At 39.8% G+C, this 14766-nt stretch overlaps 2 protein-coding genes across 3 annotated transcripts; both read right to left on the reverse strand.

The window, feature by feature from the left end:
• Nucleotides 1-582: 582 nt before the first annotated feature.
• Nucleotides 583-969, reverse strand: RB195_017372 (uncharacterized protein; the record flags this gene model as incomplete). The annotated part of the gene is made up of 1 exon (XM_064184342.1): nt 583-969. One exon carries the CDS (start codon nt 967-969, stop codon nt 583-585), a length of 387 nt encoding a protein of 128 aa, XP_064040223.1.
• Nucleotides 970-4199: 3230 nt separating this feature from the next.
• On the reverse strand, nt 4200-13127 carry RB195_017373 (uncharacterized protein; the record flags this gene model as incomplete). Of its 2 annotated transcripts, XM_064184343.1 has the most annotated exons (13): nt 4200-4317; nt 4818-4906; nt 4968-5066; nt 5180-5329; nt 5400-5475; nt 5714-5795; nt 7274-7392; nt 7445-7530; nt 7592-7724; nt 7824-7915; nt 8458-8609; nt 8692-8743; nt 12996-13127. In XM_064184343.1, the coding sequence occupies 13 exons, from the start codon at nt 13125-13127 to the stop codon at nt 4200-4202; spliced, it is 1380 nt and encodes a 459-aa protein (XP_064040224.1). The 2 variants fall into 2 exon arrangements, with proteins under 2 accessions (XP_064040224.1, XP_064040225.1); XM_064184344.1 differs by lacking the exons at nt 8692-8743; nt 12996-13127 and having other exon boundaries at nt 8458-8565.
• Nucleotides 13128-14766: the final 1639 nt, after the last annotated feature.

Here is a 14766-nt window from a genome sequence, read left to right on the forward strand (position 1 = left end):
ACTGGTTTCCTATTTCGTTTTTTTTTTCCAGATTCTCACTTTTCTTTCAATGCATTCACAGAATCTATAGGCGTCCCACTGCTTTGAGACAACTGCATATGTGAAAATATCAATCGTAAACTTTCGAGAAGCATTTTTTTTTCAAGATTTTGCAAAAATTGTGCGAAAGCTTCTAGATTTATTTTCTAAGAACGTTTAGATAGGGCAGCTAAAAGGCTTATGAATTATTTATCGCTCATTCGATTCTACTGGTATTCCCATTAATTATGGAACTTAAAACCACGTGACCTCCGACTGCTTGGACTTCATGAGTTTCAACAGAGACGTTCCGCCGCCGTGGCGCCCCGCAATATTTCCACAGTAATGGGAAGATAAAGTGGAACTGTAACCAGAAGAATGCCCCACGGATACTTAAGATTGATTTTGATAGATTGAATGCCGGTATTGAAGCCGTTCTTATCGCAACTCCTCGCACCGCTCGTGATTTTGCATGTGAGTTCCAGTGTTCACATACCATACCTGCAGAGCATCTTCATTTTGCACCCCAAAAAGGTAATGCTCAGTGTATGTTGATCACCTTGATCACCTTGACTCCCGTTGATCTTCGAACTGGTCGAGCGGGCGCCAGTAATTCTTCCATTTGTCCCGATCGCGTGCCAGAGTAGTCCAGTGGTTCCTCCTTTCGTGTGGGACACGAAGAGCATCATATTTTTCTTTGAAGGACTTCGTGAAGAAATCTGACCATCGGGTCGGCGGTCTTCCTGTAGTGCGCTTAATATCGCAGGGAACCCAGTCGCTCACGGCTCTGGTCCAACGGTTGTCGTTAAAGCGCATCACGTGTCCGGCCCACCTTATTTTACTTTCCTTGGCAAACGCGGCGGCGTCTCTAATCTTCGATCGCTGACGTAGGAGAGAACTTCGAATCCCGTCCCTCACTTGCGTGAAACGGGATACTCCTAGCATCAGCATCAATTGCGCGTTCAGTGACGCAGACAGACATCTCAGACATCTATCTGATAGAAATCCTATTGCCCAAAACTGTTCAGATCATTGCATGTCATGCGATGTTTTCTACTGGTATGCGGAATTTGAATCCTAACGTTTCAGGTGCTCCAGAACACCTAGGAAAATATTGAGTTTACGAATTTGAACTGTTCTGTGCCCTTTACTACATTTCTACTCCACAGATAGCTGCATCACACTCTCCTGCCATGCAACCGAAAAAAAGTCTGAAGCATAAAGTGGATGGCATAAATCAATTCCTAGAACTAACGCTTCTGACTTTAACTGAGAATGATTTGACTTTTATAATCACGTATGCGGCCTACATCATAAGCTGTGGGGATGAACTGCATGAAGTCACTGTTTTCATTCTCCCAGACACGTCTGGCACCAATTTATCAAATTCCTGAGAACGAAGCCAGCTCATGCTTTATTCCCACTCTTGCCATTCTCGTGAATATTTGTTCTCTGGCTAATTTTCCTATAATAGTTTTGTTATTTCACATTGTTACTATTACTATTATTACGGAACAACATACTTAGAGAGGAGAATGAAGTGAGAGTGGTGACATCTACAGAAGCTCTAGCCTGTATAATGAACTGTGGAGATGAGCCGATGTATTAAGTTAACATTTTTATTCTCCCCGACGCGTCCGGCGCCAATTTATCGACCTCCGAAAGAAAGGAGTGGTGGGCGAAAGTCACAGCAGTACATCTCACCTATCCCCGCTTGGGCTGAATTAGCTGACGCATAAATGACATGGCGACTAATGCTAGTTGAAGGGAGTTAGTTAAAGCCGAACTTTTATTTCCATTATAAGTCAGAGTTATGGTCCGATATGGTTGAAAAGTTTATTGCATCGCATACATCCATATGCTAGGCAAGCAAATTAAAACACACCGATTTCGCAATGCACCATGACTGGCTTACATATGCGTCATACCACAACTCACTTGATTCACAGGTCTAGTTAGCAATCAGGGTGAAAACATGGTCGACTAGCAAAAGAATTTTCGAAACATTATGAGCTTAGTTCCTCTTAGTGAACCAGGAAAAGGGTGTGAGAAACAGCCTTAATTGCACCGGTGACGCAACTTCTTGTACGGTAGAACTCAAGCAACTCCGCCGTCTTCCAACGTTCGCAATCCAATAAATGGGAATCAGTTGAGCAGCAGTGAATCCCCAATCAGCACAATCGTAGACACGTTTTAGAGGGGACCGGTGCAACGAAGACTCACATGCCATTTTCGGGATTTTTGGGACGATAAGGTTTTTTGCTTCCCAAAAGTGAAAGTTCTACTTTTCAGCAAAAATTGCATTGTGTTCGACGTTGTTATTGTAACTTTAACATACGAACAATCACCGATATTGGCGTACAAAAAGCTGTACCGTATTCTGCCACTTTCATGAGTTTTTCAGTACAAACGTCAGCAGCGATGAACTCATGTAATGCTCTCATTTCTGCTTGCGCAATCACACTAAGCATTAAGTTTCCATTCTCTACTGGATATGAATGCGTTGGGCAAGATCTTTCAATCCTGAAATGTCGATATCAAAAGAGAAAAGGTTAGGATTGTTCTTCCACATATGATATTTGATTCAGCATGGAATCATATTCACAAATTGGATGCTCAACAAATGAAACAAAATAACATACATAATAATGCAAATATTAATAAATACTGCTATAATGCATATTAATATAAAGTAGTGCGACTTAGAACAGTAGAGAAAACATTATAAAACCATCTTCACACTTTTTCGCACACAAGTTTACACATCGACAATAAAAACGCACGGCTGAGATTTCGATTCTCGCCAGAATTGTCCCATTTCTGAAATGTGGAAAAGACAACTAGTACCGAAGCAGAACACATTTTAAAAACACTTTCTCACTATCTTCTACTTCATACACACACTTTTACTCACTGACAGTGATTAGAAACGGTGAATGGTTCGATCCCTCCAGAATCTTAAAAACCCTCCAGAATCTTGAGGACCGGTGCAACGAATACTTTTTCACATGCGATTTTCAGGATTATTAGAAGCGAATGAGTGTTATGACATTCATGTAAATTTTGTGGTACGGTGCCTTGCAGAGACGGTTGCAAATGACCTGCTTAGAACCCAAACCAAACCAAATCAATATCCCTCCAACATCACTTTCAGTAATAATACGAGTAAACGTAATACGGGATGGATAATACGACAAATTTTGAGAGGTTTTTTTTTTACGGTTTCTTTTTGAGTCCTGTGGTAAGTCGATCGCTGATGAACGTTATATCCTACTTTAAGCAACGTTAATTATGGAGATGGTTGTGTAATTTAACAGTAACTGTGGCCAGAAATGTGAGCTCAAGTTGTATCTTAACGAGATATTACGTGAATGTTAAATCACTTACCGTTATCGATGGTTTGGAATCTCTTCAATTCATCCGGCACCTTTAAATTAAATATGGAAATTACCGTGGAAATAAAAGGGATAAAAGGATAGCAAAACAAGCGGCTTTGAAGGGATTTGATTTGCTCTCTAGCGTTCACACAGGCTTCCTAAAAATTCAGGGATATGACTGCGGATAAGCTAGACCAGCTTTGGGTCCATTGGGCTGACTCAGCTGAAAGCTCTTGCTTCGCACTCTCAACTCAACAATGCGCTAGGTAAGATTTCTCTCTTCTCAGCCGCTCAACAAATCCCTTATGCGTGCGGATTACTTTGCCTCGTGAGCCACTTTAGTAGTAGTCATCATGTCACATCGTGGTTGCTTTTGCTGAACCGATCGTTATGGAAGTGTTTGAGACGATGCAAGAGGAAAATCTGAAGTACAAGAGGTAATTCAGGGATGGGGATGAAAACAAACAGGTTATTCGTATGGGAGTGTAAGTGAACGGATGAGTGTCCTTTTTCACTATCGGATCCTAACAGTTCATACATGGCAACGAAACGAGAATTCTCTAGTCTCAGAGTTTGCTTTTCGCGACAAAGAAAAATAAGTAGGAAATAGGATGACAAGATATTCGAGATATCCAGATATAGGATATTCACTGGATTTGTTAGAAAGGGTGGTTCAGCATGATAATCACACTGGAGGAATGAGAATCAGTTGAGAATTCTTTTTATTGTTCCTTCATTTTCTGAATGAATCAATGAACAGATCATATAGGAGTAAAATTGACAATGTTGCTCTTCATATGCGGCTCAAGGAGAGGGAACGCACAATCCTTCCAGAGTTCCACACTTCTTACCGTCGCAGCCCGAACACGCCTTGTTGCCGCTCTTGGCAACTTCGTAGATATTAGTGTTCACGGCAATTTTCCTGTAATAATTTCCTCAGATAGGACGTCCAGGGAAGCACAGAACTATACAAATGCAAGACAGTGCACTGAAAATAGTAAGGCATCTAGTATAAAGGTCGGATTTTGTAATCATCCATGTCTAATTCCCAGCTCACTGCAAATTATTGAACTTATCAGAAGATCAAAAATTCTATCTTGTCTGTACTTTTCAGTCGACGAAGTTCTTTTCAACTACTTTCCAAATCTTTCAACTTGTGTCGATTCCATGAGATATGATATTTTTTACTCATACTTTCAGTTCCTTTCTAGCTTCATAACAAGTCCTCCAAATCATGTTCCTTTCTTCTCCTCCAGAAAAACTGCCAATACGAGTGTGTTATGAACACACAACATCTTGAGGAAGTAGACTACTTTCTTGGCAAAAGAGAGCTGCCTCACAAACCTCATAACTGCTGGGGAATGTTCCAGTTTTGAAAGGTTACAGCTGGAATAGGCACCATTTGAGCATACTGTAACTTACTGGTCGTACTGGCAAACAACCACAGTGAGTCCTTCTTTCGTGCATGTTTTAACACTGCATCCAACACTTTTCGTCTGATCATAAGCCATCTAAAGCGATTCGACCTTGAGCACTTCCGTGAGGGAGAATCTATTCGGTGAATCAACTCACATTAGCAAAATGTTCTAGTTTATTTTTATTCTTGTCAGTGTATTTAGTGTCGTCACCAACGCCTATGTCAGCAAGTTCTTCCCACCAGGTAGAAATTGCCTGAAAACTCCTGCAATTCTGTTATGTTTTTAGCGAATCTTGCGCTATCAAGCGTTTGTTTTGACAAAAAATAGTGCATCAACTGTAGATCAAAAGTTGTCATGTGAAGAAACCTGCTTAAGGGCATCTTCTGGTTTGATATCAACATTCTTGATAGTAAAGTGATTTTGAGAGCGCGTTGCTACGCTCGGAGCATCAGGAGTTTCTTTGCAAGCAGCAGCTTTATCTGCCGCCTCTTTAGCCAGGTCCTTGCAACCATACATCTGAAATGTGCACAAATTTGTATTTTTCTCTTCTCTTTGCGGATGATTACTTTATGTTGCTTTCACTTACTAATTGAGGCATCGCCTTTGGCAGAGGAGCATAAGTTCTAATTTTATCATCTGCCCATCCACTGCCCAGTAAACCTCTGTAAAAAGCGGTTGTTATAGGTAACGGTGATAAGGTTGCACCGTGTTGTCCCTACACACCATAAGTCAGTTTTTCTGGGTGCGCTCTATCTATTCTAAGTACACTTACGCTATTTCATTTGATTCGTGTCACTGCAAATGAAATGCTCTCTACGGGCGTCGGGTGCAAGACAACAGTAATGGTATTATATTTTTTGGGTACGTCACAGCTAATGTCACATGAATGTTCGATTTAACCTGTAGTAGTTGTGCATATGGAGGGCCGTGTTCGTCATGTCATTCGTCATTCCATCATCCGCGCATTGTTCATCGTTAGCGGCTGAAACATTCAGGCATTGTAAGACTCTATTGCTTATTGCAAGGGTGAAAACGAACATGCAGCAACAGCTAATATCTGGAAATTTTACCACTACAAAAGGAAATTCTTCAAGCCTTTCATATAATTCTTTTGCTTTAGAAAGTGGAACCTGGGTCCACTGCAAACAACTCGCGAAATCCAGCATAACTTACTGAGCAGATGGTTGCGTCATGGCCTAAATTCAATTTAAGTCGAAGTTAGGTCACAAAGTCAAGAATGCGATGTCCCCATTGCGAAACAGTTTTTTTCGGTCTAGGTAATTAACTCGATAAGAGCAATACGAAAGCGTCTGGGTGGATACCGAGCGAAGAACTGTATGTGCAGACACAAAATAAGTCCCTTAATAGTTGCTTATTTTACTCTCCTTTAACTCTTCTTCTACTAACAAACTCTTCTTTTAATTTTTGGGTCTGAGCTAAGTTGGACGGTGTCTTACAGGGTTCTAGTGAATTATGGGAGCCAAATTACAGCATAGGAAATTTTTGACATTTTTCGCGCTTTCAAGTGGAAGACGCTAAGAATGTGCAACAAAACAGAAATGAGGAATTGCAATCAACTATTGAAGTCGCAGAGAGATTTCTTAGCTATTTGTTTGTTGCAATTCCAATCTTTAGAGCAAAGTTGTGGTGTCGCGAATATTGAACTATAATACGTTGTTTATTTACTGAAGATTGAAAAAGATGTCCACCTCTGTAAGGTGCTCTCCTCTCAAAACCGACCGATTATTATGCTGTATTATAACAGGCTTATTCCGTCACGTGTGTTTTTGTGTGTAGCGAAATTCCAGAAATCAGTAGTAAAATTCCAACGGCGTTGGATTGGTGCGCCGGCACAAGAATTTGGTAATATAAGGGTTCCACTGCGTCGGAAGTGAAGTAGTGTCGTGTGATAACTTCATGTGAATTTTTTTGAATGTGTTAGCCGTGAATACTGCGTACGTCGCCTTTTACCTATATATACTCCCTCACATGTCTATTCCTCTGCAAGTTTGCTTTATCAGTGTGGTATCATTCTTCTTCCGAAAATTGAAAACTCGGATGCAAACGGCTACTTAAATGGGAGAGAACAGGAATGGGAGAGAAAAATTTGGAGCGTTCTGTTTATCAGTACGATGAGGGTCACTTCACTTCATTTCTGTAAGCACATTATCATGTGGTAATTCTTGGCTAAAAGTGGAGAACAACCTAGACTTCGAATGATGCTTCCAAATTGGGGAGATATGAAAGAAGTGTAGACATCAAATCAAATCCTCTTAATGTTATCCAAATGTAGGTATTCGCGAAGATGGCTATGGGATCATCATTTAATTTCATCACTATTTCATCAAAGCTTAAAAAACGAAGAAGACGTCGTTAGAAGAAAATACAAATTTAGTTCCAAAGAAAATACCAGCATTAATTTCTATTGATAATTGGGTGAGGAATAACAAGAGTACCTACCTGGGGTGAATGGAGGTTGACAGAGCCAGGCCTGGCACGGCGAACCCTGAGCGCACCCATCGCACGCTACGTCGGCAGTGGCAGCCTTCTCATACAGCACCTTGTTGGCCTCGTTACCACTACAACAGAAAAGGTTTTCGTTGAAAAGAAGAAGGCAGATAAATGACGAACACTTTGTTGTATAAGCAGAGCAATCTTATGTTGTCGGAGCATTTTGCGAAACTACACGCGAAGGCATTCGTGTCCTCGTAGACCATCTGTAAACATCATTTCTCGCTTACACCAAAGGCAACAAAGCTGACAAATACGTCGGCTCACATTTGCAAAATTATCGAGACCCGCGGCATACTTTTGATCATTTCCCAAACCTATTGTCGTTACTTCGTTCCACCATTTATTCAACACTTCGCGGGTTTTTTCGGCATCATCGCAAACTTTGCCGGCAACAAAGCTGGAAATTTGATGTTCTTCCTTGGTGGACAAAAAACAAAAATATCGAAAAGAAAAAGAGAAAAAAAGAAGACAAAAATATGAGATGACCTAAACTTACGTAGCTTGATTGATTCCAAATTGATTGTTAGCGTAGTTCACGCATTTTGCGGCTTCATCGTTAGCAAAGCGTTCTAAGTTGCAATCCCATGTCTGGAATTTTCAGTGAAGGAAAAGAATCATAGCAGTGAATGAGCATATAGCTCACTAAGCAGGCAAAAAACCTGCATATCTGTTCGCTAAGTGATGTCACATCTCCAGAATACTGTAGGCAAAAACTCGAGTATAAAGAAGGGGGATATTTCTCTAAAATTTGTTTACATAATTATTTGCCCTGAACAGTTAGATTCCACCCTCAAATTTGAAATGAAAAGTCATTTCACATACTTTCTCTTCGAAATGGCATGATTTTGTGCTATTGTTGATTTACAGGTTTTTTTACACGAGTGAAAGCAAGTTGAGTCTTAGGTACACATTATATGAATGCAACCTTTTATGTGATACGTGTGGGTTCCAAAAAGAATGAAGGACAGCATCAAGTTTGATGATAGTTTAGGGGAAGGTTAGTCGTAAAGGGGATTATAAGAATCCATCACTTTCAAGAATTTATCACTGGCCTTTGCATTATAAAAATTCCTGTCGAGTAAATTAACCAAAAATTATTCGAAATTACTAGAAATCCATAATATGCAAACCAGCGCATTCATTTTGTTAGCCGGAGACAAAACCGGAGTTCCAGCTTTGTTTGCTTGCTCTCCATGTGCTACTGCTCTGCGCTTATCATTATGGAACTTCACAACCATCTCTCTCCATTCATCCGAAATCAACGAGTTTCTACATCCGAAAGCTGAGTTTGCGACAGTGTGAAATCAGCATAACTTTACGTTATGCTCAGGAAAATCTTGTTGTTCAAGCAGCAAATAACTTACAGTGGGCTGCTTCAGCAGGATCGTTGACGACCGCAAGGAAAATGGCACAACACTAAATCATAGATTACATGAAAAGCTGAGTTCTAGCAAGAGAATCATTTTAGTAAGATCTGTGTGTGTTTCTTGGAATGACTTCTTAATGATGCGGATTAAACGCTTTGCATTTTTCAAAAAAGGTTAAAAATCCATGGGGAGTCGAAAGAAGGTGTTATTCGGATGAATATATGGCCACAAATGTGATGTGACAATTTTGTACAATGAAAGAGTGAGGGGAATTATATACGTGCAACGGTCATTGCATGCATTACTTTGGACAGTGACAACTGCTTGTGAAATTGAGGAGCGCAGAAGGGGGAGGAGGATAGAATTAGAACTAGATTAATAGAAGTATGTAAGAATGAATGAATAGTATGTAAGAATGTACGAATAAGGCCTGCAACACTATGCATGAACATTGAAAAACAGACGGTGACTGACGGTTCGGCACCCTACCGTCACCCTTTCAGTACTTCTACAAAAGTGAAGATTTCTTTGAAATTTTTACACAGATGGATTCGACTCGTTGAGACCTATTTGAATATGTATACCATGTGGAACGAATCTAGGGCGCATGCGGAATAATGCTTGAAAACACGAAACCACACTCACTTTAACCATTTAGGGGTAATTACAACAGTTTTCGAAGAGGGCATTTTTTTAGGTGCTGAACAATGTCATGTTCTGTTATTTCTAAAAAGAAGAATGAGTTCATAGCAAATTAAATCATTTATTCGAATTATTTTAAAAATATTAGTCAGAGCTTCAAAAAAGGGTTCTTTTGGGCTTTTGCTGAGTTCCAACATCTTTAAAACCAGGAAGAAATGATAAGATATGGATATGTCCCCAGAATAGTGTTTAGAACAATTTGAATTCTGACAAGAAGTAAGTTTTTGTTGTCTGCTGGTATCATATGGTGAGATATAATTCTGCATAGTCCACAAGTTCTCAATTACAGTAGGAAAAAATCGTTTGTTGTCAACTTTGAGCATTTATTGATCCTCGAAGAGCTCAGAAACACAACTTTATCAGTTTTATTTTTTGTAGTAGGTAAAATACACTACTGTTTTATACTTTAACAAACAATGATTTTTGGTGTTTTCATGCATTATTCCGCATGTTTCCTTGACTCGTTTCACATGCTTTTGTATTTAAGTAGATCTCAACGAGTCGAATCCATCTGTGATTTTAAAGTAAAGATTTTAAAGAAATCTTCACTTTTGTAGAAGTACTGAAAGGGCGACGGTAGCCGACGGTGCCGAACCGTCTGTTTTTCAATGTTCATCCATAGTGTTGTAGGCCTTATTCGTACTTCTTACATACTTATATTATTCTAGTTCTAATTCTATTATTAACAATAATTGAAGTTCCGTAATAGAACGAATAAGACGTTTATTTGGATGCATCATTCTTTCCAGACTCCAAGCAAATAATCGCGCTATGTCCTCACCAATCTCGTACATGATCAAACCTAAAGAAAAGATCTCACATCAACAAAACGCAATTCATAGAAAATCGTTTGTCAAAAATGTTCAGACCATTTTCGCAGGCGTTGCTTAGAATAAGGCTAATGCGTGCTTCTCGTTTTCTAACGGACTGATGACCAACCCGTTGTGTTTACACGGTGACAAAGCTGAGAAACATTGTATTTGTGATCGGTTGTGTATCGTGTTTTCCTCATCCTACTAGACAACTTTGAATTGAAAAGCCTACCTGGCGTAATACCAAACCATCGTCTCTTACTACTGCTATAATGATCCCACCTGTAACCAGTATACTCTGTAAAAACTCACCAATGTAACAGACCACATCGAGTGAATGGCAACTTAGTGAATGCACTGCTCTTTTATACTGATTGCTCTTTTGTGCTAGTGCCAATAATCCAAAATTCACATGACTCGACGAATAATGTAAGTGCGTATGTCAAATGTTAAAAAATCTCCGAATAATGCTAGGATAAACATGTTTTTGGTGAAAATGAGTCTTTCTATTCATAGAGGTCGCAATACACTTCGTTTTTCCTTTTTTTGGTATCATATTTTGGTATGATAACAGCTCGGACGTAATCAACAATATGTCTGCATTTCGTAATATTCAAATCCGAAAATTTTATCCTGGAAATTTGACAGCACAACCAGGGATTTTCTATAATCGGTTAATTCACCAAAATTGTTGCCGTCATTTATTAGCAAATTCCTTCCTATCCAGATATATGTACAGAACTTAGTCCTGAAAAAGGTGATATAGGGAAGAAGCAGGTAAAAGAAATAATAAGTATTGTCGCACACGCACATCAAAGTAGTGATCATTGTTGAGCAGTTCTTTTTTAGCCGTGCTCTTCCCCCTATCAGAATGCCGATCGCCGATCAGTGATGCACATTATGAAATCTGTCGACCCAATAGATGCGATGTTTGGGGAGCACCGCAATCGAGACAAGTGGTTTTCTAGTTCAAAATTTTCACAAGACAAAAATACGAAATAAGTCGTTCTTTTCCACAACTTTTTGCACGCTTATGCACATACTCTACTAGAAAAAAAAAACTAACGAAAAAAAAAAAACAACTTTAATCTTGGTGGACCTCTTTTGATGTCGTCGATACATAGGGATCCTACATCACATAAATTCTTCTAGCTACGAATTTCCACTTCTTCCTTTGAATACTAGAAGAATGGTGCAGTGGCGCCTTCGTAAATCATAGATAGATCCGAGATTAGTTATACAGTTATGACGCTTACGTGATTCCACCAAACGCGTAGGACCTCACTCGTTAAAAACCCGGTGCGACAATATAGTGAATGTGTTTATTTCATGAAATTAAATTAAATTTGTTTAATTTGTTATTCAAAGCAGTGACACTGTTCAGTTCATTTTTTTAGTTTGTTTGTGAATGTACCAAACACATTATTAAAAATATCTATAACACTCTATAGTATTCAAATCCAGAGAATCTATTGCATTTTCATGCAGTATTAACCGAGGCTGACTCTTGAAAAGCTCTCGCTGTTCTATTAAACCTCTACTTTTTTGTAGTTGTAACTATTAATTGCAGCGTTCATAGTTCTTCTCATCTTCTTGAAAACAAAGAACTAAACACATCGCACCACAGACAAAAATGTACTGGCAATTAATAGCTACAGTTACAAATAAAGTAGAGGATTAATAGAACAGCGAGAGCTTTTCAAGAGTCAGCCTCGGTTAATACTGCATGAAAATACAATAGATTCTCTGTATTTGAATACTACAGAGTGTTATAGATATTTTTTAATAATGTGTTTGGTATATTCACAAACAAACTAAAAAAGATGAACTGAACAGTATCATGGGGTGGCGTCCTACGCGTTTGGTGGACTAACAAATTAAACAAATCCAATTTCATGGGATAAACATATCCATTTTATTATCACACCGGTTTTTCAACCTGTGGGGTCCTACGCGTTCGGTGGAATCACGTAGATTCAGCTGGCATGTATTGTAGTACAAAAGGGTAGCTTGTATAAAAGAGCCCTAAATACCGTCTCTTCACCAAACTCGATTTCAATTCATGTGGGCCGTTACATGGGTGAGTCCTTTTAGTCTGCAGTGGTCAGAGGAAAAGTGTGCACTAGTGGTAAGACGTGTATCTGCATCTGCTTCGAAACTCCCGTGGACCAACGAAGCTTTTCGTCGCTCTGGATCGATAAATTGCTATTGGGTTTGTCTGAGAGGATAGATCGGAGCCAACCACCTTATCCGTCATAATTTGCGATGAATGCAAGCATTCCACAGTTCTATTAGTTGTGAGCTACCGAGAAAAACTCAATAATTGAATGTGGCAGCACTGTACATCTTTTTGCACCCCAATATCAGTGGTTAGTCGTTTGTTAAAGTTACAACAATAACGTCGAACACAGTGCAACTTCCGCTAACGAATAGAACTAGCACTTTGCAAAAGCAAAAACTCCTTTATCGATTAATTCAAAAGATCGCTTTTGTCACTTCACTTCATAGTGGCGTGGACGTAATTCTGAGTAATTCAAACTGCGAGGCACAGCGGAGGTATGTAGGTCCTCTGGCAGGGTCTATCAAGCTGAGAAAGAGTTCAACATCTGTGTAAGACATTCCGGCTTCTCCGAATCAGAAGCCTAGCTAAGAGTAATCCAAGAGCTGCTAGAATTCACCATGGGAAAATGTCTGAGGGTAGCTCCTTGATCCATAAAGGTTGGCGACGACATGTGGCGAAACCTAAGTTCGTCATAGTGGCACTGCTTAATACAGGAAAAAGCCTACTTGTAGCTCTAGGATACACACTGTCTCAATTCGTAGATGTCGGAAGAACTGTGGAGGCGAGAGGCGATCAGATGTAGGTTTCTCGAAACGTGTTCGATTCAGGACCAAGGCGAAAAGTGCACTACTCGCCATAGAGATTCGACCTTGTTATTGCAACACAATACAAGCATCTACAGACACTGAACGTTCTCGAAGCTGCAGTACGCACCAAATTCCCGCTGATTTCTTTCCATGAGGCCATGAGCAGAAGGAGCGACGTGCGAGAATTAATGACGCTACACTCGTCACTTGTAGGAAGGCTCCTTCGTGAAATAAAAGTGGTATGGTTTCGTTGTGTATGTCGTCCATCTCCTCGATTCTCACAAGATCATGTCACCAAGTCTGGCTCTTATTCCCCTACGCGCTCTACGCCAAAAATCCATATACGTGTCCATATACGTGCATCAACTGCTACTCACAAAAAAGAACGATCCTGATCTTTTTCTGATTCTGTTTTGATTTCAACATTTTAGAATTGAAAGATATTGCGCAGCGCGTTCGTACGCTGTACAGAATGGAAACTTAACGCTTGACATGATTACGCGACACGTTTCAAGCAGAAATGAAGGGCATTGCATAATTTTTTAAAACTTTTAAAAACTTATAAATCTGGGGGTAAATACGATACACCTTTTTCACCTCGACATCGGTGATTAACCGTTTGTTAAACCGTTACAACAACAACATTAAGCACCGCGCACTTTCCGCTGACATGTAGAACGAAGAACGAGATCTTTCCAAGAGCAAAAACTTTTTTACACATCATTCAATTGAGCGCATTTATTCAGAAAAAATTATTTGTTAATTCAATTTCCACGGTAATTTCCATTGTTAATTTCCACAGTATATGCGCCACGCCATTAGTGCGCTTGACCTTTACCATACGGCTGCTTACCTAAGTTCTTTGCTAAGGTGCTGGATGAACAGAAGACGATCCAAACCAACGACTACGTAGAATGATCTAATATTAAGAATTCGCATCTCCATTTTTCACTGTTCTTGAAGCAAGAACTGCGTTGGGTCCAGATTTCACTTCGCAAAAGCAAATGAGTTTTATAGAAGGTGATGAGAATTTGTATTAAACTGTGGAAAACTTCAGGAATTAGTTATTATTGTATGTTGATGTTCATTCACACAATGAGGCATGAGCCCTGACATTGCTTGAAGTCCCTAACGATGACGAGTGTGCGAATAATTCAATGATGGATGGCATACCAGCACTGTCTTTTATATGCACAACTACTACCAAACATTAAGGAAATATTTGCTCAAATTGACACTCAAAAATATGAGAACGTGACTTCTGTTTAGCATCTGACACACTACTGTGCGTATTTCATTTCCGGTGACCCAACAACGAGTGAAATAGCTTGACATACTTAAAGACATCACTCCACGAATCTGAGGTGGTACGGATTTCAGGCGGAGTATTCTTATAAGGGATAGTAGATTATGGAGAGGGGTGTGATTCCGTCCATTTTTTCCTAATTGCCATCAAAAACGGTCAGGAAGATGTGCACAAGGCTGGCGCGCTCCAATCGAACTCGTTGTAGAAAGTAGTGCGCCGGAACGCTCGACGCCGTATCTTCCGTGCCGTTTTCTAGGGCAGTTAGGAAGAAATGAACGGAATTACCCTTCTCTCAATAATTTGCGATCCCGTATACGAATACGCCACCGGAAATCCATATTACTCTAGATTCGAGGGGTGATGCCTTTAAAACAGACAGAACGT

The sequence above is a fragment of the Necator americanus genome, chromosome II (assembly GCF_031761385.1).
Source record: "Necator americanus strain Aroian chromosome II, whole genome shotgun sequence".
Classification (NCBI taxonomy): Eukaryota; Metazoa; Nematoda; class Chromadorea; order Rhabditida; family Ancylostomatidae; genus Necator; species Necator americanus.